This window comes from Pimephales promelas, chromosome 11 (genome assembly GCF_988280905.1).
Source record: "Pimephales promelas chromosome 11, fPimPro1.hap1.1, whole genome shotgun sequence".
Taxonomy (NCBI): domain Eukaryota; kingdom Metazoa; phylum Chordata; class Actinopteri; order Cypriniformes; family Leuciscidae; genus Pimephales; species Pimephales promelas.
In genome coordinates, this window is record NC_142779.1 from 6,619,868 (window position 1) to 6,643,101 (window position 23,234).

General features: G+C 36.6%; 1 protein-coding gene across 6 annotated transcripts in view; it reads left to right on the forward strand.

The window, feature by feature from the left end:
• Positions 1–983: 983 nt before the first annotated feature.
• The window catches only part of klc1a (kinesin light chain 1a), a 40,483-nt gene continuing 18,232 nt past the window's right edge, over positions 984–23,234 (forward strand). For 4 of the 6 annotated variants that reach the window (XM_039672523.2, XM_039672525.2, XM_039672524.2 and 1 more), the window contains exons 1-9: positions 984–1,372; positions 11,623–11,899; positions 12,011–12,076; positions 12,584–12,748; positions 12,843–12,921; positions 16,252–16,477; positions 17,313–17,400; positions 19,248–19,349; positions 22,557–22,730. In XM_039672523.2, coding sequence (XP_039528457.1) covers positions 11,624–11,899; positions 12,011–12,076; positions 12,584–12,748; positions 12,843–12,921; positions 16,252–16,477; positions 17,313–17,400; positions 19,248–19,349; positions 22,557–22,730 — 1,176 coding nt within the window. In that variant the 5' untranslated portion in view covers positions 984–1,372; position 11,623. The remainder of the gene's footprint in view (positions 1,373–11,622; positions 11,900–12,010; positions 12,077–12,583; positions 12,749–12,842; positions 12,922–16,251; positions 16,478–17,312; positions 17,401–19,247; positions 19,350–22,556; positions 22,731–23,234) is intronic. The other 2 variants (XR_016145495.1, XM_039672526.2) reach the window with 2 other exon arrangements.

Consider the following 23,234-nt stretch of genomic DNA (forward strand, 5'->3'; position numbering starts at 1 on the left):
ATTCAGAAAATAATAAATGACAATAATATGTCGGGGTGGTTCTGGTGTACTATGGAAATGTAAAACCAGGAGTGTAAGCAGAAGCAGAGTGATACCAAATGCTTTGATCATAGGAGAGAAAGTAATCTCACTCCGCTCCACATATGTGGCATTCCAGACCATTTTTCTTTCTGTAATTTGCTTATTTACGAGCAAAACCGTAAAAATTGGCGTATTCTGACATTTTTTTATTTTATTTTTTTATTGGCAGGGAAGAAATAAAAAATAAACTACCGGCCACTTTCTCTCGCAGTCGCAATATTCAATATCTTGGTAAATTTGTAGGGATATCACTCTCTCAACTCAATTTCGCACTAGGCAACTAAATGTCTATCATTAGCCACATAGCTAATAATAAATGGTTTATATGATGATTCTTATTATAATACTGCTTAAATAAACTAGACAAACTTTGTTATATTATATACGGAAACATAATAGTACTAGACAATTGTGACTACCACTGAAAATAAACTAAATAAAAAGTAACATTAACAGCTGATATCAACATTTTCAATATTTTTTTAAACATTTATTTACATAATACAAAAGTGAAAAGTTTTACAACACAAACAAGAGCAGAGGTTCAAGAATTGATACATATTACATTACATTGGAATTTAACGAGAAAGACAAAAAAATATATAAATAAATAAAATAATAACTTAAACAGAAAATTTTACTATATATATATATATATATATATAATATTTTTTATACAAACACATCAAAAAATGAGCATACATTCAAAGTTTTAGTAGCCTTTTTGTTACAAGAGGTAGATAAGGTTCTGATATATTATTTTTTTTTTAAGTTGCAAAGAAAAAAAATATTCTCATATTGCTTCTCAAAACTGAAAACCCAAACAGAACATCTCTGAAGTAAAGCACAAAGACATTTTCCATAATCCCAAATTCCTTTTATTTTCGGATGACATCATAACGAGGAGGAGTAAACCTGCCGGGAGAAACAACGCCATTTTCACCCAGTGCAGCTCCAGACAGATGAGATGCGTCTGAGCTGAGGTCTGGTTGTCTTCGCAAACACCGCGTCACACATTATGACTATGTGTGATTAATAATCTATTGTTTCTGCGCCATTCTGTGATTTGAGCTCGTGCTGGAAGAATCGGACTGCTGGTGCTGGCAGGAACTTCCCCCATCGAGCACCGGAAGACTGGGGAGGACACACACAACTGGTCCGACTGCCCTATTCCAGCCCCCAAACCCTCTCAACCAGACTGCGGGGTGTTATATTGACTTGAGTTTTGTGGTGGGACACAGAGGAATAAACCCTGTTACAGTTGTGTGTGATCTGGATGTTCCACTGAACGGTAAGATGTTTATTATGCTAACGAGCTAGCTAACGTTAACTCACGCGCTCATCTCGAGGCTGGCTGGGAGTGTCAGTCTACCTGTCAAATGAGTGTTTACATCGCCTTTAAACGACTTCGAGATCGCTATCACTTTATTAGACCTGATAAATCGGCTGGATGGATGCTCAGAGGTTTAATATTGAAAGTCAGATGTGTGATATTAAGTCAGAGAGTGTGTAAGCCCAGCCAGGCCATGATTATGCAGCAGAGAGTGTTAGTCACTGCACCAGATAACTGTCTATGATACTGCCCTAAACCATCTAGATTAAGATCAGTATTAAACCAGCTATAGATCAGTGTTCATTCAGTGTTAGTCACTGCTCCAGATATCTGTTCAGTAGGGGTCAAATCTCTGCTTGGCAGTTGTACTCAATCCTGACCTCCACATTTGGGAAATCTCCCTTATTGAGTAATATATAGCTGATTCATATCATAGTTTCAGTGGCTTTCAGGATTGAGGACCACTGCCTTAATCCATAGAGAAGATTGTGTTAAATGAGTTTAAAATCACTCCACCACTAAGCAGACAATAGATTGTTTCCCAGACTGTGGTAACGCATTTCTGCAGTAATAGGCTATATAAATTTTTTTTTTTTAAATGTTTTTTAAAGAAGTTTCTCCGAAGTTCTTCACTAAGATTGCATAAAAAACAGTATTATTGAGAAATATTACAATTTGATGATCCGTTTTCTATTTTAATTTATTGTAAGATGTAATTTATTCCAGTGATGGTGAAGCTAAATATTCAACATAATTTTTCATGTCTTCAGAGTCACATGATCCTTTAGAAATCATTCTAACATGCCGATTTTTTTTTTTTTTGCTTTTCTTTTTATTGTTGAAAATTTTGTTTTTGCTGTGATGCACTTTTCAGTGTATTCACCAGTGTAGAGTTGGTAAGTATTTTTTAAAGAAAGTAATATTTTCATTTAGCACAATTGCATTGATTACATTGATCAAAATTGACAAAAAAGACATTTGTTTTATCTTTCTATTTAAAGAATTGTTAAAAAATGCATCGTAGTGTACACAAAAATATTAAGCAGCACAACTGTGTTGACTGATCGACTTGATGATAACCATTATTAACAATTGAGCACCAATAATAATTGAGCTCAAAACCAGCATATTAGAATTATTTCTGAAGGATCATGTGACTCTATATATATCAGCTATGCATGAATAGAAGTGACTATACTGATCATATAAAGCGATCGAGTGTCTTCAGAAAATTTGGACTAAACCGCTCAATTAATATGGATTAGTTTTACGATCTCTTTATTAACCTTTTTAAACCGGTAGTTGCGTAGTTGTCAAGTCAACGAATACAGAAAGCTCTCAGATTTCATCAAAAATATCTTAAACGAAAGTCTCATGGGTTTGGAACGACATGAGGGTGAGTAATTAATGAAATAATTCTTATTTTGTGGTGAACTGTCCATTTAAGAACTGCCTAATTCTCTATAATAATATAAACTGGTTCTGCCTGTCTCACAAGGAGACTTTATATAGGAGCTTGTTAGACCAGTTGAGTGAAGAATAGTTCTTGTATGCTGCAAGAAATTTGTTTTAATTGTTTATTTGTATTTAATTCAACTAAACACACAATCCCTGTCCCACTACTTGATATGTTGTTGACTTGAAAAAAAGAATTATTTCAATGACAATTACTAGCTTAGTATCAACTAAGAGCAAGGTGCCTGATCTTGCTGCGTGACATGGCTCTTCTGTAGTTGGTATGCAGATGGCTTGCTCTGCTCGGTTGACATACAGTCCGTCTTTGCTCAGTGAAAGCTTTTGTGTTTTAGTGAAGGAGATGCAGTCTCTGAGCGGTTTGAATGTGTGGCCAGCTGTGAGCTCGGGCTCCACTGCAGTGGCTTCTCAATGAGAAGGTGGCTGGCTGCTTCTCCTCTGGGGAATCAATGGGACAGTTATAAATTTGGCTCCGCACAATTTATGGCCGCTCATACACTTGTGCTGCAGCAAAGTGCCTCCGTTTGATTAATCTGAATTGAACTGTGGGATGTGACTTGTGTGATGGAAATGTGTCGGCGTCTTGTTATGTGGGATAGGTTTTGGACACGTCAAACCTGATATAGTAGGTTTTCTAATAAAACTAACATCGAAACAAGGGTTTCTCGATTCATTGTTTCTACTAACACCTGTTTCTCTTCTTTATTCATGCACAGCTGATACTTAAAACAGAAAGAAACAGACATCAGGATGATTCCCCAAAATATCTCAGAGGAAAGGCAAAGGTTTAGTGTAAGACGGTGCTTTAACCTTCACGCAAGCGATGGAGAAGTCAGAGGTAGTGGCGTCTGAAGCTGAGTGGGTTGGACTGAAGTGTCAAGGCAATCACACTCTTTTGCAGAGTTCATTAAAATGAAGCACCACACTGCAGTTTCTCATGGTGGTCTGAGTCCACCATGCCTCAGTGTTAATGTTACTTCTCGCTAACAATATCATCTGTAGATTTAGACTTGGTTATAAAATTAACATTAACATCAATAAATGCTAGAATTTTTAGTTCATAATGTAGTTAAAGAGCATATTGCAGGTAAAAAAAAAATTATATATAACCTTGTATGAAAATACCATATGAAAATTTAATGCAGCAGGTTATAAGATGTTTTAAAACGGCGGAGCCTCAGCCTCGGCTCAGTGCAGAGTAGGCTCGTATTCAGTGAGAGCAGTCGTGAGTCAGTGTGTTTTAGGTAGTTTTTGTGTTTCAATTTATCACCGTCATGGTAAATTATTGTGTTTGTGGAGGTTGCAAAAACTCCGGCCTGTCAGGACATCGAGTCCATATATATCTTTTGTGCCTGGTGCGGTTTGTGCAGGTGAAGAGACGGGATTTCTCTTCCGCATCGGCTTCGAGAAACGCGATCGTGTGTAGCGTTCACTTCAGTTCGGAGGATTCTCATCCTGGTGATATGATGGAGTTTAACATGGGATGCCGAAGCAAGGATATTGATTGTCTTATACTGTACCGATGGCATCAAATAGTGTGGAAACTTGTAATTGAAAACCAAAATTAGTAGGTTGTTTAAATATTCAAATGTTTCATTTTCTGTTTAAGTTATAACCCAGGTGAATGTATAAAAAATGTACCTGTGTATGTTTTTAGGACTATACAAATGTACTCAAGTATAATTTTTATACATTTAATAGTATATCTAAACATACTCATGTCTTCTGTCCTGATATACGATGGTAATAATTTGTACAATATTGGGAGCACAGTGTATATTGTTGGTGGGATGTGTGTATATCTATAACACTGGTCTCTCTCACCATGACACCTGCCCTGTTCTCCACTGTTTCTCCTCACACCACAACTCAATTTGTCTCTAACTGTTCTGTGTAACATCAATCCTGTCCTGTCCTCTGCTCTCTTGGCAGCATAGCAGGCTCATAACTATTTCCTCAGTGTCCGAAATGTCATTGCGATCCATTGTTTTCCTGTTGTCTGAGGCCACGTCCACACGAAGCCGTTGCGTTCCCTATCCGATTTTTTTTTTCCTCATTCTAAAAAAAATCGGTAAACACGGCGTTGTCTCAATAAATATCTGCGTACACACGAAACCACTAAAACCGGCTGAAAATGGTGTAGTATATATGCCAGACCAGTATGGGGTGCTGTAATTCTGCCACAGAGATGTACTATACACAGTCTTCTTCTTCGATGAAAGACGAAGATGGCGTGTGACGCAGCCGACACGTGATGTGATGACATCATCGTTTCACAAAATGTACCGATTGGCTGTACACACGAAACCGCAAGGTTGTCGTTTTCAGATTTATCCACTTTGAGACCCGGTTTCAGAAAATAGCAGTTTCACTCTCCCAAAACGCCGGATCCGTGTGGACGAAACGCCAATACGATAAAAAATGTATACGTATACAGTGAAACGTGCCTTCGTGTGGACGGGCTCTGAATCGACCACTCTGTTAGGTCACGCCCATTTTCAGACGCGGAAGTAAGATTCTCTCACAAAAATGACCCCAGAAGCTTCTGTAGCGTTTTTATAAGAACATATGGTTCCTACATTATTTTTCTATGGGTCAATGTATAGAAAAAACAATATGCCCTTTAACTAATGTTATGAAATGAGACTTTATTGTAAAGTGTTAGAATTTTTTTTTTGACAGCCCCATGCAGTTCTCTTATATTTTTTTTTAAACATTATATTTATTGAATTTCAACAAAACAAACAACTGATACATTGACATATTTCACAATATTTCACAACTTAATCCCAAAAGCAAAAAAGCAACAACAACAAAAAAAAACAACAACTCGACAGTCAGCTTTACTTTCTTAATTTCCTTCATAATGTCTTAGAAACTCAGTTAATGGTGACCATATTTCTTCAAAGTTTCTTCCCTTTCCTCTAACAATATAAGTGAGTCGTTCCAAGACAATACATGATGCCATCTCCTTCACCCACATAAGATTTGAGGGTACCTCCATTTTCTTCCAGTACAGAGATATTAACCGCCTGGCTTGCAGTTCTCATATATTTAAAATGCATAAACGTTTTGCCAATCATTATAACATATAGATGTGGGTCACTAAAGACCGTCCTTAATATGTTACACGGATGCATCTCTAGCTGTCGCAAATCGTTTTCCCAGTACATTCAGCATCTGGCTCATATTCACGATCTCAAACATATTCTCAAAACTATAATTGTCAACATCTTCTAAATAAATACTTTGATCACTGACAGCTTCTTCTCCAGATCCACCATCAAGTGACAGTGACAGTAATATTTGATTGTGTTCAGTATGTGCTCTGCAGTATATCTCTGAGACATTTCAAGTTTTGCTGATGATGAAACTTTTGTGAAAGAGTGAAATGCATAGACAGGTGAAACATCACTTCATCATTGCATATCAGACATTGCCACTTTGGAATAAAGCCGAGTTGCACTTATTCAGTCATCAAAGATTTAATTATTGTTGTGCAGAAAAATATGCACTGTTACACACCTTGGGTTGTTAGCTACCCTGTACAATTTTTACAAAAGAAAAAATGAATGGGAAAATAGGTTTTCTTTTATAAAAATTCTTCTTCTTATTATATATATTTTTAATTTTGTTCATAATGAATTGATTGAGGAATACTAAAAAGTTTAATGTCTAACTTTATAAAAATGAATGAGGTGGAGTGTAGTGAATGATGGGAGTCACTAAACCCCGAGGTATGCGTTTATGGGTTAATCATAGTGATGTAATGACTAGGATATTCCTTATCATTTTAAGAATAATTATGATTGCTACTTTCTATATACAGTATAATTGCTGTTTTCTGTTTTCCTAAAGAAGGAACATCAAAGAGGAGGTTTTGAATGAGTAAATCATTTTTGGGTGAGCTAGCTATTCCTTTAATCTCCGTCCTGTTTTTTTTTCTTCCTTGGTGTGTGGCCTTCCTGTAATGTCAGCAATATCTCTTCCTGTGGCTCGACAGCATGGATGTTGTTATAGTTTCAGGCGTTAGGTTCAGCCCCCCCTCCCCCTTCCTCAGGTCACTGGAGAGTTTTGGCCCGATGGACAGGGTTGTGAGTCATTCTATAGTCGTTTCTATCGGCTTAACAGCTCTGAGTAATGAGCCTCTCGCCCAACCTGCTCAATCTCTTCAGCCCTCTGCGTTCAAACCTCAGCTTCCTCTTATTATTTCTGCATCTCTTTAGCGTTCTCTGTCTCAATCTCTCCACATTGAGAAATAAAGGACGGATCGTTATCTTTTGTAATTGAGCTGGCCTGCAGCGTTTTTCATTTATCTGTCCTCCTCATTCTGTTAGGATTTGTCCTCAATGTATTTTTTTGTATTTGGGAAACTGGAAATGTTCCCTCGGCTTGTGTCTATTATGACATCTTGCCCTGGTTCTGTAATAATTAAAAGAAAAACCTATCCTTGAAGTCAAAGTAGCTGCAGATGTTTTTGTACTTCCCTTGGTTTTTGGATATAAAAGAGAAACTTTCTGAATCTGTGCCTCCTTTCCTCTCTTATCAGCTTTGCCGGTCTTCTTTGCGTCCTTTATGTGCCGTTAGTATTACCGAAAGCTGATTAGATTATCTATTACCTTATGATTTATGTTTTTTGTGTGTGCTTTGCAGAACAGTGATTGCATAACCCCAACACAAAGCACTGAAACACACATTTGCACTTCAAACAGCAGCATGAAATTTGCATGTTGTGTATTTGATTACCTTTCCTGTGCCCTTCCTCTGTCTTTCTGCTACCTTTGGTTCTTTAATGCAACTGAAAACACTAATCATGCTGATCATGGAGAATAGGATGAAAACAATGCGAGTGGCTAGATTTTTTTGCATGTAAACTGTAATATATGGAGTCAGTTAAAGGGATAGGGAAAATGAAAAACTGTCTGGTTCACAACAATCTTCAAAATGTCTTCTTTTGTGTTCAACTGAAGAAAGAAACTCATGTAGACTTGAGGGTGAGTAGTAGTAAATTTTGTGGGTGAACTAACTATCCTTTTTTTTTTTTTTTAAATTAACCTGTGCTAACGTATATTCTACATAGGCAAAAGTGGATTAAATTAGTTAAGATTTTTTTTTTTTTTTTTGGAAAAGTAGGGATGCATACCATTTTGGTACTATATCAGTTATCTGCCAGTATTGGATTTTTTTTTTTTTTTTTTTTTTATCGGCATCTGTTGATAATGCAGTCTCATTTCCCTAATTTTCATATTTAGATTTCATTTGCATAATCTAATACTAACAATTGCAATTTTTACTAATAACTTAATTAACACCCTGAAATTAATTTTTTATTTTTAAGTTTATTTAAAAAAAAAATTCATACATATAAATAGTATAGATTTCTAGTATAGATTTTAGTATTAATTTATTCAGAGAAAATTGTTTCAAATTTTAATATCTGACTGCAATCTATTACCTATAATCCAAACCCCGTTTTATTAGTAACAGCCAGAATATGAATATCGCTGCATTCCTTTGCTACTAAATAAAATGCCTTGCACTCTGATATATTCGTAGTAACTTAAAACTACACTGTGTAACTCTTTTAGTTTATTCTTAGCTAAAAACACTTGGTTCTTTCAAAAATATATGTGCTCATTAATGTATATTTAATTACTTTGTTCAAGTAATAAAGTATTCTCGTGAGTGTATAAAATGCCATTGAAAATACATACGGGTAAGGGGTTCTAATGTCGGTCGCCATGTTGCCCCTCCATCTTGAAAGTACATTAGCCAAAGAGGGACATACCCGTTAATTCAAGCTTCGCCTTTCGCGTTTACGTTTAAGTTAACACTCATGGACGAGGTCGAACTGGAAACCATGTTAATCTTGGACTACATTGGCCACCGTAGGAGTTAAAACTAAATCGTATTGAGAGGAACAGAAACTAATATTCATTGGATGATCATATATCTTTTCACCGCTAGATGGGGGTAAAAATCACACAGTGTAGCTTTAATGTAATTATGTTTGCCAATATTAGTAATGAAATATTTAATGTCTACTGGTAATATTGCTTTAAGGTTGGACGAGTCTCTTATGGTTTGTCCCCGTTGGAAAAGAACTGTGATATTGGTCTGTGCAGCAGATTCATCAGTACTTTGATTCCCATCATGCAGTTGTTTTTCCTGCCCAATGGTTGTCATTTGTCAGACGACGAGCTACGTTATGGGTCACATGAATCTCTGCTGTCTCACTTCCTATTTCCCCTCCCACAGGAATATAGCACAGGCCCGAAGCTCAGAATCAGCAGTAGACCCTCCTCCTCTTTACATCAGCATTGCAGGGAGGAGACTGTACTGTTGTTTTCATGAGAGAAAAGAAATCTGAGGAGACGTACGTGTTTATTTCTAATGAATGGGTTTTCCCAACATCTTCACTATAGTCTGGATGTATTGCTTTTGAAAGGGCAACAATCTCAGGTTCTCTCGTCTTGCTCTTTTGGTTTTCACCGTGCCTCACCTACTCTCTTAGCAACTGTGATCTGCCTTACCAGGTGAGTTGTGTCTTGGCAACCGCAAAGATAGCTGCTTTGTGTCTCTGTGGCAGGCTGGGAAGAGTGAGGAGCCTCTCAAATTCTTGGAGAGAAGCTTTGCGTTGTCATTGCATTTCTGAGTGCAAAGAACTTTGTGTCTTTCATTTTATTGGAGAATTTCGTGTTAGTATTGTTTGCTAAGGCTCATACTGAAGATTAGTGTTTTGAAGAAACCCGTCAAATAACTCTCCATACCAACAGGTGGCAGTAGTCTGTATTTGTAATTCAAAAAGAGAAACGGAAAGAGTTAAGACTGCAAATATACAATCCGTAAAGAACAACAAAGCAACTGTTTGTGCCTTTTTGACTTTGATTTATTTGTTTTCGTCACTTGTGTATTTCTTTTCGTTCACTTTTTCGCTAAGCTGTACAGCCAATCAGAGTGATATCTCTCACCGGTGGTCTCAAAATGCAAAATCAGCTGAAAAGCTGCCGACGGGTTGTCCGATCGGTCACTAAAAGTGTGGTCAATGATGGCCTGGCATGGGTCAACAGCAGAGGGTAACTTTCCACACAGCGCAAGCCTTTCAAAATATACTCTATTGACCATGAATGCATTCTCCATGTGCGCTCTAGTGGAGCTTTTTTGCATTCAAATAACTTGCACATGTCTGCAATGACCATTTTTATTGGTCATAACTTCTGGAAAGAAATAGCGCAGACACTGAGCAAGGTCGAAATTGTCTAGTGCGCATGTGTTTGAGCATCAAATCTAAGACACTTTTAAGGCTGCGCACATATGCTTAAGCGTTCACATCAAAGCTGAAGTATTCTTTGGGGTTAATGCAGATACGAGTTTAAGGGAAGAATACTGTCTGTTTTAAAAGCCCATAAAAGAATATTACATTGAAGAAAGGTTCTGAGACATATCTAGAGAACATCATGGGTTGGGTCAGTAATACAGTTTGTTCGCCACTCAGCAATGTTTAAAATGCCTTAGAATACCATAGACACTGCATAGTAATGCCCTCTCAACCATATAGAGCACCATAACATTGTGTTTTGCCTAGTTATCTAGTTATCTGTGTAGTCCATCTCAACTAATTGGTTAAATCTGAGCTAATATCTTGCTCTCGCCGATGTCCATTGCCTCAACTCAAATACTGTTAACTGAAACAATCATTGTTAAAAAGCTTTGCAAGTGGTCTAAGCTTATTTACTACGTGCAAGCCGTTCTATAGGTTCCTAGTCCTGTTACATAAAAGTTGTTGAAGACAGCATGGAAGTTTGCCTCAGTGAATCTAGATTAAAAGCAAATAAAACTGTATGGATGTATGGTTCAGTTTGCCTTGTACAGTGCATATTGGCTTCAGTTTCCATGGTGTTTTATGGGAGCTGGTAGGGAATTCATTCTTCTGCCTTGAGATGTTGGAACATTTGTGGAATATTTTCACCACTTTAAAGTGACTTGAATTATTTGTTTGGGGTTTCAAGACATAAGAACTAGCAAGCAATCCATTTTATCCATTTTACTTCCATAGAACCCATGGAAACACCTAAGACACTTTAATATGTTATGTGTTTCATTAGACAGGTGAGCAACTGTTTGGATACGTTTATCAACAGAAAACTAATCATTGTTAGCTCAACACAGTTATTCTTATTGTTTGAATCTCTTATTTTCTTAGCACGAATAACTTGTATTGTAATAAGTGGCTAACATCACATAATCAGAAAGAGCTTTATATGTAGTAAACAGAGCATTTGCTCCACCATCAGCCGACTGTGGCAAATAAGCATAATCAGACTAAATGCTAAGGATTTTTTCTAGTGGCCCGATTGAGACTGTGGTTACATTTTATTTTATTCTTTTTTTTTTTCTTGCCCTGCCAACATTTTCAGTGGCCCCACCAAAATAAGTAATAAATAAATAAAATAGGCCTAGTCTTTGTTGTTTTTTACCCTTAACCTTAATAAATAAGGTTGTGACACCAAAAACAACTAGCCTCATAAAAACTCAAATAATTTCAAATATTGTTAAAGACGAGTATCAGTAATAAAGTGAGAACAAATAATCAAATTACAAGCAATAGCACAAATACAATAGAACAAACAAATACAATAATCACTGTTTTTAGGTAAGTTTAACAGTAACCCTGTCCTTAACAGGAAATGTTTCCAGGCTTCTCTTCTCATATTGTATTGTGTATCTCTGTGTAGGATGCGTGAGGACATGTCGAGCGTGGTGTGTGTGAAGGAGACGGAGGCGCAGGGGGACCCCGACGAGAAGCTGTCCCAGGACGAGCTGCTATGTCGGACACGAGAGGTCATGCAGGGGCTGGAGGCGCTCCGTGCAGAACATCAGGTCATCCTGGAGGGGCTGATGGGGACCTTGCGCTGCCTCAAACAGAGCCAAGAGGGTCGTGCTGTTGAGGAGAAGACAGCCATGATTCAACGCTCCATGGAAATGCTGGAGCTGGGTCTTAGCGAGGCACAGGTGCAGTGTGGAAATGCTTCCAAAGTGGGAGAAATGCCTTTTGAATTAATTTGCTTGTAACCATTCTAACACCATTGCTACTCTCTGTCTGTCTTTTATCGATCGGGGCAGGTGATGATGGCTCTGTCAGGGCACCTGAGTGCAGTGGAGGCTGAGAAACAGAAGCTTCGAGCACAGGTACATAGACGCACACACTGCACCACATCAAAAATTTAACTCTGCTCTCAGGTTCATTGGCAGATTGGTCTGTATACCAGACTTAAATTTAATTCCATCCCCCTACTCCCATTTGATCTAACAACAGTTTACCACTTCAGTGGGATAGCCATTCAGGAAGAGGAGATGGCAAAAATTGGAAGCATGGTTCACTTTACAATGGTTTTGCCCCACACACATACTTGTGTATTTCTAAAGAACAAATTAGTGGAGTGCCCACAGTCAGGTTCATGAAGCAAACTAATTTTTGAAAAAAAAAAAAAAAACAAATTAATTGTTGAATTGGTTAATAATTACACACAATTACCAATAAATATCATAAAATGTAAAAAAATATATATAGTTCAATGACTATGGAGAAAATACTCCCTGAAACTGGGCTGCTGTCAATGTTGTTATTCGCTCCAGCAAATGAGTTTAAAAGCTCTAGTGTAAATGCCCTAAAGCATTTTTTTTCCTGTTCTCCAGGTGCGGAGGCTGTGTCAGGAGAACCAGTGGCTGAGGGATGAGCTGGCGGGGACCCAGCAGCGGCTGCAGAAGAGCGAGCAGAGTGTGGCTCAGCTGGAGGAGGAGAAGAAACATCTGGAGTTCATGAACCAGCTCAAGAAATACGACCAGGACCTCAGCCCATCAGTGAGACCTGGTCTTATTTACCACACAGCCTTTATCTCGGTGTCAGTCTTTCTTTGGTCTCACTCTGTACTTCTCTCCACCTCAATCTCATCAGGATGATAAGGACTCTGATTCCAGTAGGGAGACACTGGATGACCTTTTCCCAGATGAGCAGGACGAACCAGGTCCTGGCAGTAAGTACCACAGTAGCACTCACCTTTGGACCTCTGACCTGGCAAAACAAAGAAGGGGAAAGAAAAAAAACACCATGATATAAGAATGGGGGAACCATTCAGGCTTATTGGATACAGTTGTGGTCTAAAAGTCAGAAGCCATTAGTAGAAATACTTCTAATTTGTATGTCACAGATTTGATAACATTTCATTGTGATCTAGAAATTCTAATTATATATATATATATATATATATAATGAAATCTAATAACAATATATTTAAAATACATTTAAATAAATATTTACACTACAGTTCAAAAGCTTGGGGTTTGTAATAATGTTTTAATTGCATTTATTTGATCAAAAATACAGTAAAAAACAACATAATATGAAATATTATTACAGTTTTAAATAACTGTTTTCTATTTTGATTTATTTTAAAATATAGTTTGTTCTTGTGATGGCAAAACTGTATTTCTGTAAGACTTTAGAGTCAAATGATCCTTAAAAAAATACTTGTAATGTGCTGGTTTGCTGCTAAAAAAAAATTGCTCTGCTTTATTTGAAATATAAATATTTTGTAACACTTTAAATACCTTTATTTGTCACTCTTGATCAATTCAATATTGAATAAAACGTCTAATTATTATTATTTCTTTTTTTACTGACCTCAAACATTTGAATGGTTGCATATACTGATAATATCTTTGTTTACATTTGTATAAATCTAAATACATTTTCAATTTATTCCCAGGTTTAAATTCCAAGATTTTCAATGTGGTCTCAGTATTTTGTACCCCATTGTACTTCACCGTCGGGTGACATTGCCATCTGATACCATCACTGTACCACGGTACAACCAGAATATGAAAATGAAAATATAAAAATTTCATATAATTTGCTTACATGCTCATAAATATTAAAATCATGCTCTACTTACTCTTTTTGAATCAAAATATTTTACCAATAATGTATTTTTTAGCAAAATAAACATGTAAAAATTGTAAATTCTAAAAGACTTTAAAGGAGCAGTGTATTGTTGGGGGAAGAGAAGAGAACCACAGTTCTTCCTTCCCGTATTTTCTGCTAAACGGTTTCCCGTCTTGCGTTTTCTTTCCGCCCTTCCACTTTCTCTGTTGTCCTGCCTGATAATTGCCTCATTGACTGTGGAAGAGGATCAAAAGGCAGCCCGGGACATGTGTCAGAGTGCGCAACGGCTCACGGGAGTTTAAAGCCTCGTATGTCGCAGGCTGACACTGCCGTGCTCAGATTAGCCCTCATTCTGACACATGCATGCCAAACGGCTGTTTGACTGTCAGTGTTGCATCCCTACAGCAAGTGATCTCCAGCAGGGTTTTTCAAAGAGACCGACATTAATCTGCTCTGAGAAAGATCGCATTAATCTCTCCTCCTCATTCCTGAAGTAGTGGGGATGTAATCCGTTCACTGTCATTTTGCTCTGCCATGTTTTTGATAAATTCTTAGTTTATTTGTGTTGGTTAATTTAAAGTTTGTTTTTGTCTTTTTAAGTCTGAGGCATGTTTCTAATCAGAAAATATGCTCTCTTAGATCTTGTGCCTGAATGTGACAGTCTTGTGACAGAAGAAGTGCTTTCTGGGGTCTCGGTTCATGTTTTTTTACTTTTAGGGGGAAAGCTATATATTGACATCTGATAATTGACCATCTTGACTCAAACATAGAGGCTTTGTTCCAGGAAAAACCTTGTGAACTGTGTGCTTCCATTTACATAGGCAGCTTCTGAAAAGAAATCATAAAAGTGACTGATCAGTTAATGACCAATCCTGATTCCAATAGTCTAGCAAATTTAAGGTGAGGCTCAAGATGACTTAAAAGCATTTTAATAATTAATCAATGATAAAAAAAGATTCATTTAATTGTATTATTTATTAATTTAAATTATTATTAACGTATTAATCTCTAAAAATGCTAAAAATGCCTATTAAACTCTAAAATGCTAAAAAATATACAAAATCAAGATTTAAATTGGAATCACGTTTCTTTTTCCCCGCACAGTAACTATTGTTTTTATTGTACAATGTACAGTTTTTTGAAACTGAATCAAGGTTAATATCAATATCAGCACTCCCAGTTTCTGTTAAAATAGTTGAAAACAAGCTAAAAAAACAACAACAATCTGCTTTGTCATAACTACTGCAGAAATCCTGGCAGATCCTTTAAAGGAGTAGTTCACTTTTAAAAAAAACTTTTGCTGATAATTTACTCACCCCCATGTCCTCCAAGATATCCCTGTCTTTCTTTCTTCAGTCGAAAAGAAATTAAGGTTTTTGATGAAGACATTCCAGGATTCTTCTCCATATAATGGACTTCATTGGGAACCAAACGGTTCAAGGTCCAAATGAGAGTTTCAGTGCAGCTTCAAAAGGCTTTAAACGACACCAGACGATGAATAAGGGTCTTATCTATCGAAAAGTTCGGTCATTTCAAAAATAAATAACCTTCATCAAAAACCTTAATTTCTTTTCGACTGAAGAAAGAAAGACATGGACATCTTGGATGACATGGGGGTGAGTAAATTATCAGCAAAAGTTGTTTAAAAGTGAACTATTACATTAAATATTCAAATTCAATATAACCATTCCACTAAACCTCTCTCTAATCTTAGCCGTATGTCTGTAAATTATTTTTTGAAGTAAGTACATAGTAGAGATTTTAATCATACCTATTTTGGTTACACTTTATTTGAAGGTGTACTTAATGCAGTGTTATCATACATTTAAGTACCGATTAAATTAATTAACAATATGTACTTATTATAGGGTTTGGTTTAGGGTTAGTTGCATGTAATTATGCATAATTTATCGCTACAGTAAGTACATATTTAACAAGGACACTGTCAAAAAGTGTTACTGCTTTTTTTATTCATCTTTGTAATGTTAAATGTATTATATTGACTTCAACTCCGCCCAGCATTTTCACTGACCTTGTCACTGTTCATTCTGGTATTTCCTTATGCACAGACCAAAACAATCACTGCATCTGAAATACTTCCCTACTATATAGTATTTGAACAACAGTACGGCAAAAGAGTAGTATATCTGAATAAAACAGTAGATGAAAAGTCCCTGGATGACCTAATACTTCTATTACTACTACTATTCTCGAGTGCGCATTTGATAAACACTTTAATATCCCATGAGGCCACAGGAGAGGATTTGTGAATGGCATTTGTGAGCATTTTAATTTTGCCACCTAAAGTGATTAGTTTTGCATCTGTTATGCTTACAGATGCTTTCTAGGTATTGGAACATAGCTATAGACAGCAGATTTTGTAAATATTTTTACTACTTTTTCTGAATTTTGTTTTCCCTAGTCCAGCCTCCTCACAGCAGTGCAGTGGCAGCAGCGCAGCAGGGCGGTTACGAGATCCCCGCTCGTCTCCGAACCCTCCACAACCTGGTCATCCAGTACGCCTCACAGGGCAGGTATGAGGTGGCCGTTCCTCTCTGCAAACAGGCTCTGGAGGATCTGGAGAAAACATCTGGACACGATCATCCGGATGTAGCCACCATGCTGAACATTCTCGCCCTCGTTTACAGGTCAGCAAACAGCTTTAGCTCTGAAATATGTATTGGTTTACTGTCACTTTAATGTACAATTTTAAGTTTGCTCATTTATGTACACTACCTTTCCAAAGTTTGTGCTCAGTACTTTCTTTTTTGAAAAAAATCATACTTTTATTCAGGAAGGATGCATTAATTTAATCAATTTCAAATAGTTGCTGTTTTTGAATTTTGTATTAATCAAAGAATCATGAAAAAACACAAAAATATTAAGCAGCAGTACTGTTTTCAGCATTGTTAATAATAAGAAACGTTTCTTGCGCTGCAAATCAGCATATTAGAATGATTTCTGAAGGATCATGTGACACGAGACGGGAGTAAGGATGCTGGAAATTCAGTTTTGCGTCACAGGAATAAATTACATTTTAAAATATGTTAAAAAAGAAAACATTTTGTAATAACATTTCACAATATTACTGTTTTTATGGTGTTTTCGATCAAATAGACTCAGCCTTGGTGAGTTTAAAACGTTAAAACGAACTGAAAGCTTAAGTGTCATTCAAAAGTAATTCATGTTTCATGTTAAAATACATGCAGCAGTGCTTTAAGTGGAAAAAGTCTCTAATTTTAATGTTAATCTTAAACTGCAGTATGGTATCAACTAGTGCTTTAAACAAATGTGCTGAGAACCTCCTTCTCCATTGTTGTAAATGATGGTAATATCCGGCTCGCAAGCTGTTGGGATATTAGGCTATTGTGCCATCACCCTGTTGCCATGGGAACAGCTTTTTGTGAGAGAGACCTTTGCGACAGCCTTTTGTTGCACAACGAGTCGCAATAGATTGATGTGAAAGTGTTTTCTGCTCTCCAGGGACCAGAATAAATACAAAGAGGCAGCAAACCTCCTTAACGATGCATTGGCCATCAGAGAGAAGACCCTGGGCAAAGACCACCCTGCGGTAAGAACCGGTCATCTGTCTGCTCTCTCTGTGCTGTGTGCCTCTATATTGTGTATTGAAATAAGCGGCATAGACTGCTGAAGTTTATTGAGTCTGTTATGTGAAGCTCACGTCTTGCCCTCTCATCAGGACCAGCGTCCCACAATTCTCTGCAGAGGTTAGATGCTTTAACACCTCTTATAGATCTGTCTTCTGTTTCTATCTTCTAGCTGGCCGTTTCCTAAAACTCGATGATGTACTGAATATTCACAATATATTTGTGATGATTTTCTGGGCGATATGAAATTAAACATCATTGTGAATATCATAATGATTTGAATGCACTTTTCCGACTGGTTTCACAATCCCTCCCCGTCTCACAACTTCCAACTGTGTTAATAAAATATTTTTTTTTTCTTTTTTAAACTTGCTGTTAGAATCGGCCAATTTGATTAATATCTGTGAATTAATATCAGTTCAATATTTTTGTATCAATGAACAGATTAAAACTTCACTCAAAAATGTCTGCATGTATATAAGCAATAAGGTTTTGAGAGGCTGTGCTGTATCGTGAATAAGTCACGGCTGATGGCACTACGGCACTTGCCTCGAGTACCTTATTGCTTTTATAAAACGTTTACCACGTAATAAAAATATTAAAGTAAAACAAAATATGTATTAGTGCAACTTTCATGAAGTAAAATCACTAAAAGCCTTCCTTCCGCTAAAAAAAAATAGTCCCTGACCGTGAACAGCAACAACGTTCTAATGTGTAATATGCACGAAAGCTCTCAAGTAAAAACAACACAGGAACCGTTCTCAAACTTTGTTTCATTTTTTTTTTTTTTTACATCACAGAATGTAATATTTCCTCACACAAATATAGCTCATCTCTCTGCATGAGACAAATAACATTCATTTTCCGTTTATTCCGTTAATTTCTCTCTGCACTTATAAATAAACCTTACTAAATATTTACATTAAAACACAAAGGCACATATTTTAATAGGTAGCCTATTTTTGATAATATTTTATGCTATTAATTTAGTTGCTATAATTCTGCCTAAAAAGAGATACGCTTTTTTCATTGTTGTTTATTTAGGTTTATTTGAACATCTCTGTTTATGTTGATACAGGTGGTTGCTAAGGGTGTTGCGCAGTGATAAATAGAACCGTTGGGAGAATCAAGGATTGAAACTAACCATTTTATATATATGTATGTGTGTGTGTGTATTTATAAGTATTGTATGTTTCATATGCAATATTTTGATTATTTAAAATAAAACATTATGATTAAATATTATTCATGGTGTTAATTCGTAATAAACTGCAGAAAAAAACATGCCCTTGTTATTTAATTTATTTTTTACTTGGTTTTAGTGCTTTTATTAAACCGTTTCAATCTAGTATTTGGCTTTTTGATTAAATAAGGGTTCCTCTGATTGAAAAAGCAACCCCTTTTAAACACAAAATTTCAGAATAAACATGTAAATCTGGAGATATGAATATAATATAAATATCTAATATGGTCACAAGGCCAAAAAAAAAAATGTATTTGTCCTTTCCCTTTTTCTTTTTCTTTTTCTTGTCACTCTTGCCGTCTATCACACACGTATGTGTCTCACATGCACTGAAGTATATCTTAATCAAAGGTTGATCCGTCACAATGCACAGGGTGTATGCGTGTTAGTCCACCCACTCTAGGAAAATTTGACCTTGATTGGATTTCCAGCAAGTAATCATTTTCCATAAGATGACACGACTAATTGTATATAAATGATTGCACCAATTCAGAATCATTGATTGATTGAATCAGTTTGAAATGATTCTCTGTATGTAATATATAATTTTTTTTCCTGTGTATGCAGGTGGCTGCCACTCTGAACAACCTGGCCGTTCTTTATGGCAAACGAGGGAAGTACAAGGAAGCAGAACCTCTGTGTAAAAGGGCTCTGGAGATCCGAGAGAAGGTGGGTCAGAGGTCAAATGAATAAATCATTTGTATGACTTCGTAGTAAATGTGATCTTGAATTCTTTCCCTACCGGTTTTGCATCTTAAAACATTACTTGCATTCACCTTTCTATCCCTCTCCTCCATTCATCCCTGTGTATTTCAAAGACTATCGAATAAATCATCCATTTCTATAATATTCCTCTTTTTTTTTGGTAAAGCCTAAAACTTTTCAAGTCATTTCAAACTCCAATTTTTTTACAATACATCAGGAAAGCAGACACCTTTCTTACCGAATAGGATATTTATACATTTTTCCTATTCCTATTGAAATGAATTTGCTGTTTCAGTTTACCATTTAGGATTTAACTATTTTCTTCTACTTGGAGCTTATATGTGATATTGCTCTTCTGTAGTTCTCTGTGCGCACTTTTTTCTTCTCCCCATATCCAATAATACCACATTGCAGAATAACACACCTGCAGCAGCCGCACAACTTTCGCACAGATGAAAATGTTGTGCTTCTTAGACACTCTATTCCCATTCCCTCCCGCTGCGTCACAGATTTATTTTGATCTCTTTATGGAGAGACTTCTTCTAAGCCTGTGTGATAAAGCTCTTACTGCAAGTCTTGAGTCTTACTCAGAGTGCTGCGTCTCACACATACAGAGCTGAGAGAAAGAGCTTAGACAACCTGCTGAATTCAAAATCTCATCGCTTAACTTCTGCAGACATTTCATATTTTCCTTTCTATTGCGGCATGACCAAAATCTTACATTAATCAACAAGGATGCATTAAATTGATCAAAAGTGACGGTAAACATTTATAATATTACAAACGAATTCTATTCCTAATAAATGCTGTTCTTTTGAACTTTCTATTCATCAAAGAATCTTGAAAAAAATTGTTTTTACAAATTACCATTGTTTCCACAAAAAAAGCAGTGCAACTGTTTCCAACACTGATGATAATTTGAAATGTTTCTTGAGCAGAAAATCAACATATTAGAATGATTTCTGAAGGATCAAATGACACCGAAGACTGGAGTTATGATGCTGAAAATATTTGTTATAACATTTCACAATATTACTGTTTTTACTGTATTTAATGAATGCAGCCTTGGTGAACATCAGAGACTTTTAAATAAAAAAAGAAAATTTAAAAAAATTATAGACAGCAAAGTTTTGAATAGTAGTGTATAATGGTATATATCACAATGTAGTTTATCCATTGTTTATATATTATAGTTTATATGCTAGATCAGTTTGTTTTATAAGATGCTATTGATAATTTTTCTTTTAAAGTATTGCCATTGCCGCTGTTTTATAAAAGCCTTTTAGGGGGTGGTAGAATAACTGAAGCACATGGTATCTATAGAGTAGTGCATGTATGACATCAGACCCCGCAAGACTAATTCGCCGTACGTTTCTTTGAGAGTTTCCTATGGGAGTTTCGATTTACGTATAAAATAAAGCCTGTGGTAATTTAACATAACTTGACAACATTTTGTCGTTTTGGTCTACAACAAACCCAAAATTACACACACCCATATTGAAAGCATGAATTTTGAACAGTGTAAAAGGAGCACAGTGGAATGCAAAAACGTGAGACACTGGGCATTGGGGAAAAAGTGACAGTGGAAAAAATGTGCAAGCTTTAGAAAGGGTCTGTTCACACAGAATGTGTTTTTGCATTTCACTGCCCTGCGTTTCCATTGTTTTTCTTTGTAAACGTGTTTGACCGTTGCGCTCGTGTCTCACATTTTTTGCAGAATCTCATGTCTGACACTGCATTCTAATAGCACACCAGTTAAAAGAAGAATATTTCTATAACTTGCCATTTTTGCAGTTAACCACTGAAACCCATTCTGTGTGAATGGCCCCAGATGCGTTTGAAAGTTGAACTTCTTTTTACTTGAGCGCCGCATTTTAGAACCCCTTGTCATGTGCAAGACATTGCAAAAAGTGTGAATACAATGTCAACCACTTCCATGTTCACATAGAAAAATAATGGAAAAGCAGCGCAGTGGACTGCAAAAATTAGGGGCTTTCGCACCAGAGGACCCTTTTCATAGTTCCCAGAACTATTGGTGGAAGTACCCGGATTTTGGCCTGTTTGCAGAATTAGGAACGATTTTAGTTTTAGGAACTCCTTTTGAGGAACTAATTTATTTCCTACTTCAGATTAGGGTCTAAAACCAGCACTATATTTTCATTATCAGTGGAATTATCAGTGATGTTAGTGTATGCTGATTGGCTGAACGCACGCGAAACGCCAGCACCTGCCATTTAAAAAAAAAAAAGCTATGTAAACACAGATTTGAACCTATAGACAATTTTGCAAGATGTAAACAACACTGGTGCAGAAGCACTTCCTGTTTCAGTTTTTTAACACTACATAAAAGCTGGGATAAAATACAACCAACAGAACATATAAAACTGAATCAAAAAGTTAAACATCTTTAAGATGTTTTCTTTACATGTGAAATAAAGAAAACAGTTACAAACTGAAACAGGAAGTGTTTCTGGACCAGTGTTGTTTACATCTTGTAAAATGGTCTATATATTTACTCCAGAAACGTAGCTATTCAAACATGGAAAACAATGATAGATGGGCCTCTTAACCTTTATGCTAAGCAGAAAATCCAATCCAATGAGGGAACCAAGCGAAACATAATTGTATTTCTGATCAGCTAGCAACACTAGACATCAACCTCATGGCATACGCTAATACCTTTTCATATACTGTCTACTTTCTATGTTCTATCTAATAACATATTATATATGCGTATCATAATAACGTATAATGGACTGTTAGACCGATCATAAACTAATGAACACGGAGAATGTGAGCACTGTATGATCAGGCTCTGGCTGGCGTTCTTAGTGCCGTCAAAATAAATGTTAGCCGTGCCGTCAAAATAAAAGCCACAACAACCACCACGGCTTACATCACTTCAGAAAACGTTCCTAAGGGAGCCATTAGTTCTTGGGGAACCACCCTGATGGGTAGTTCCTAGAACTACCCGGTGTGAAATGTGTTCTGTGCAAACGTCTATAAAACGGGGCTATTTTAACTGGTAATTGGGACCATTCCAACAGCAACCATAGTAATTATAAAGATGAATAATCAGGTCATCCCCTCTCTGTAGGTGGTTGTATACTACTACAGTCAGAGTAACACAGATAAGGCAGCTGAATAACATGAGCTATGTTTGTGTGTCAGGTGCTGGGGAAGGACCACCCCGATGTTGCTAAGCAGCTGAATAATCTGGCCTTGCTGTGTCAGAACCAAGGCAAGTATGAAGAGGTGGAGTACTACTACCAGAGAGCACTGGAGATCTACCAGACCAAACTGGGCCCTGACGACCCCAATGTGGCTAAGACCAAAAACAACCTGGTATACACACTCACAATTCACACTCCCACTTCACACTCACCATTCATTTAACTAGCAAACAGACCTCCACTTGTGGAGTTATGCATTTCTGAGTACGTTTAGAGAAAATCATAACCTCCATTTGTCATAAATGCATAACGGATTAACTTTGCAATTAAATATCCTATTAGAATAACACTGATTCATTTTGAAATGATCTACTGTCTGGTTTAAGAAATGTATTCATATAGTGTGGTGTCTGCAGTGTTTATACTGCAGGATTTGTGTAGTCTCAGCAAATTATACACATGAGATATGGCTCATTCAGCAATCAGTTTAATGGATGAAGGTTTTAGAGTGGATAGTCGTGCTCAGACTGAAACATCTTTAAGCTACGGAGCCCGCAAAGGGACATGGTGGAGGAAAAAAATATGAGATACTGATACGAGGAGGAAAAATGATAAGTCGGTGTTTTTGCATTTTCATTAAATCGTTAAATTTTGCGTTCCCTCTCAAAGAACACAC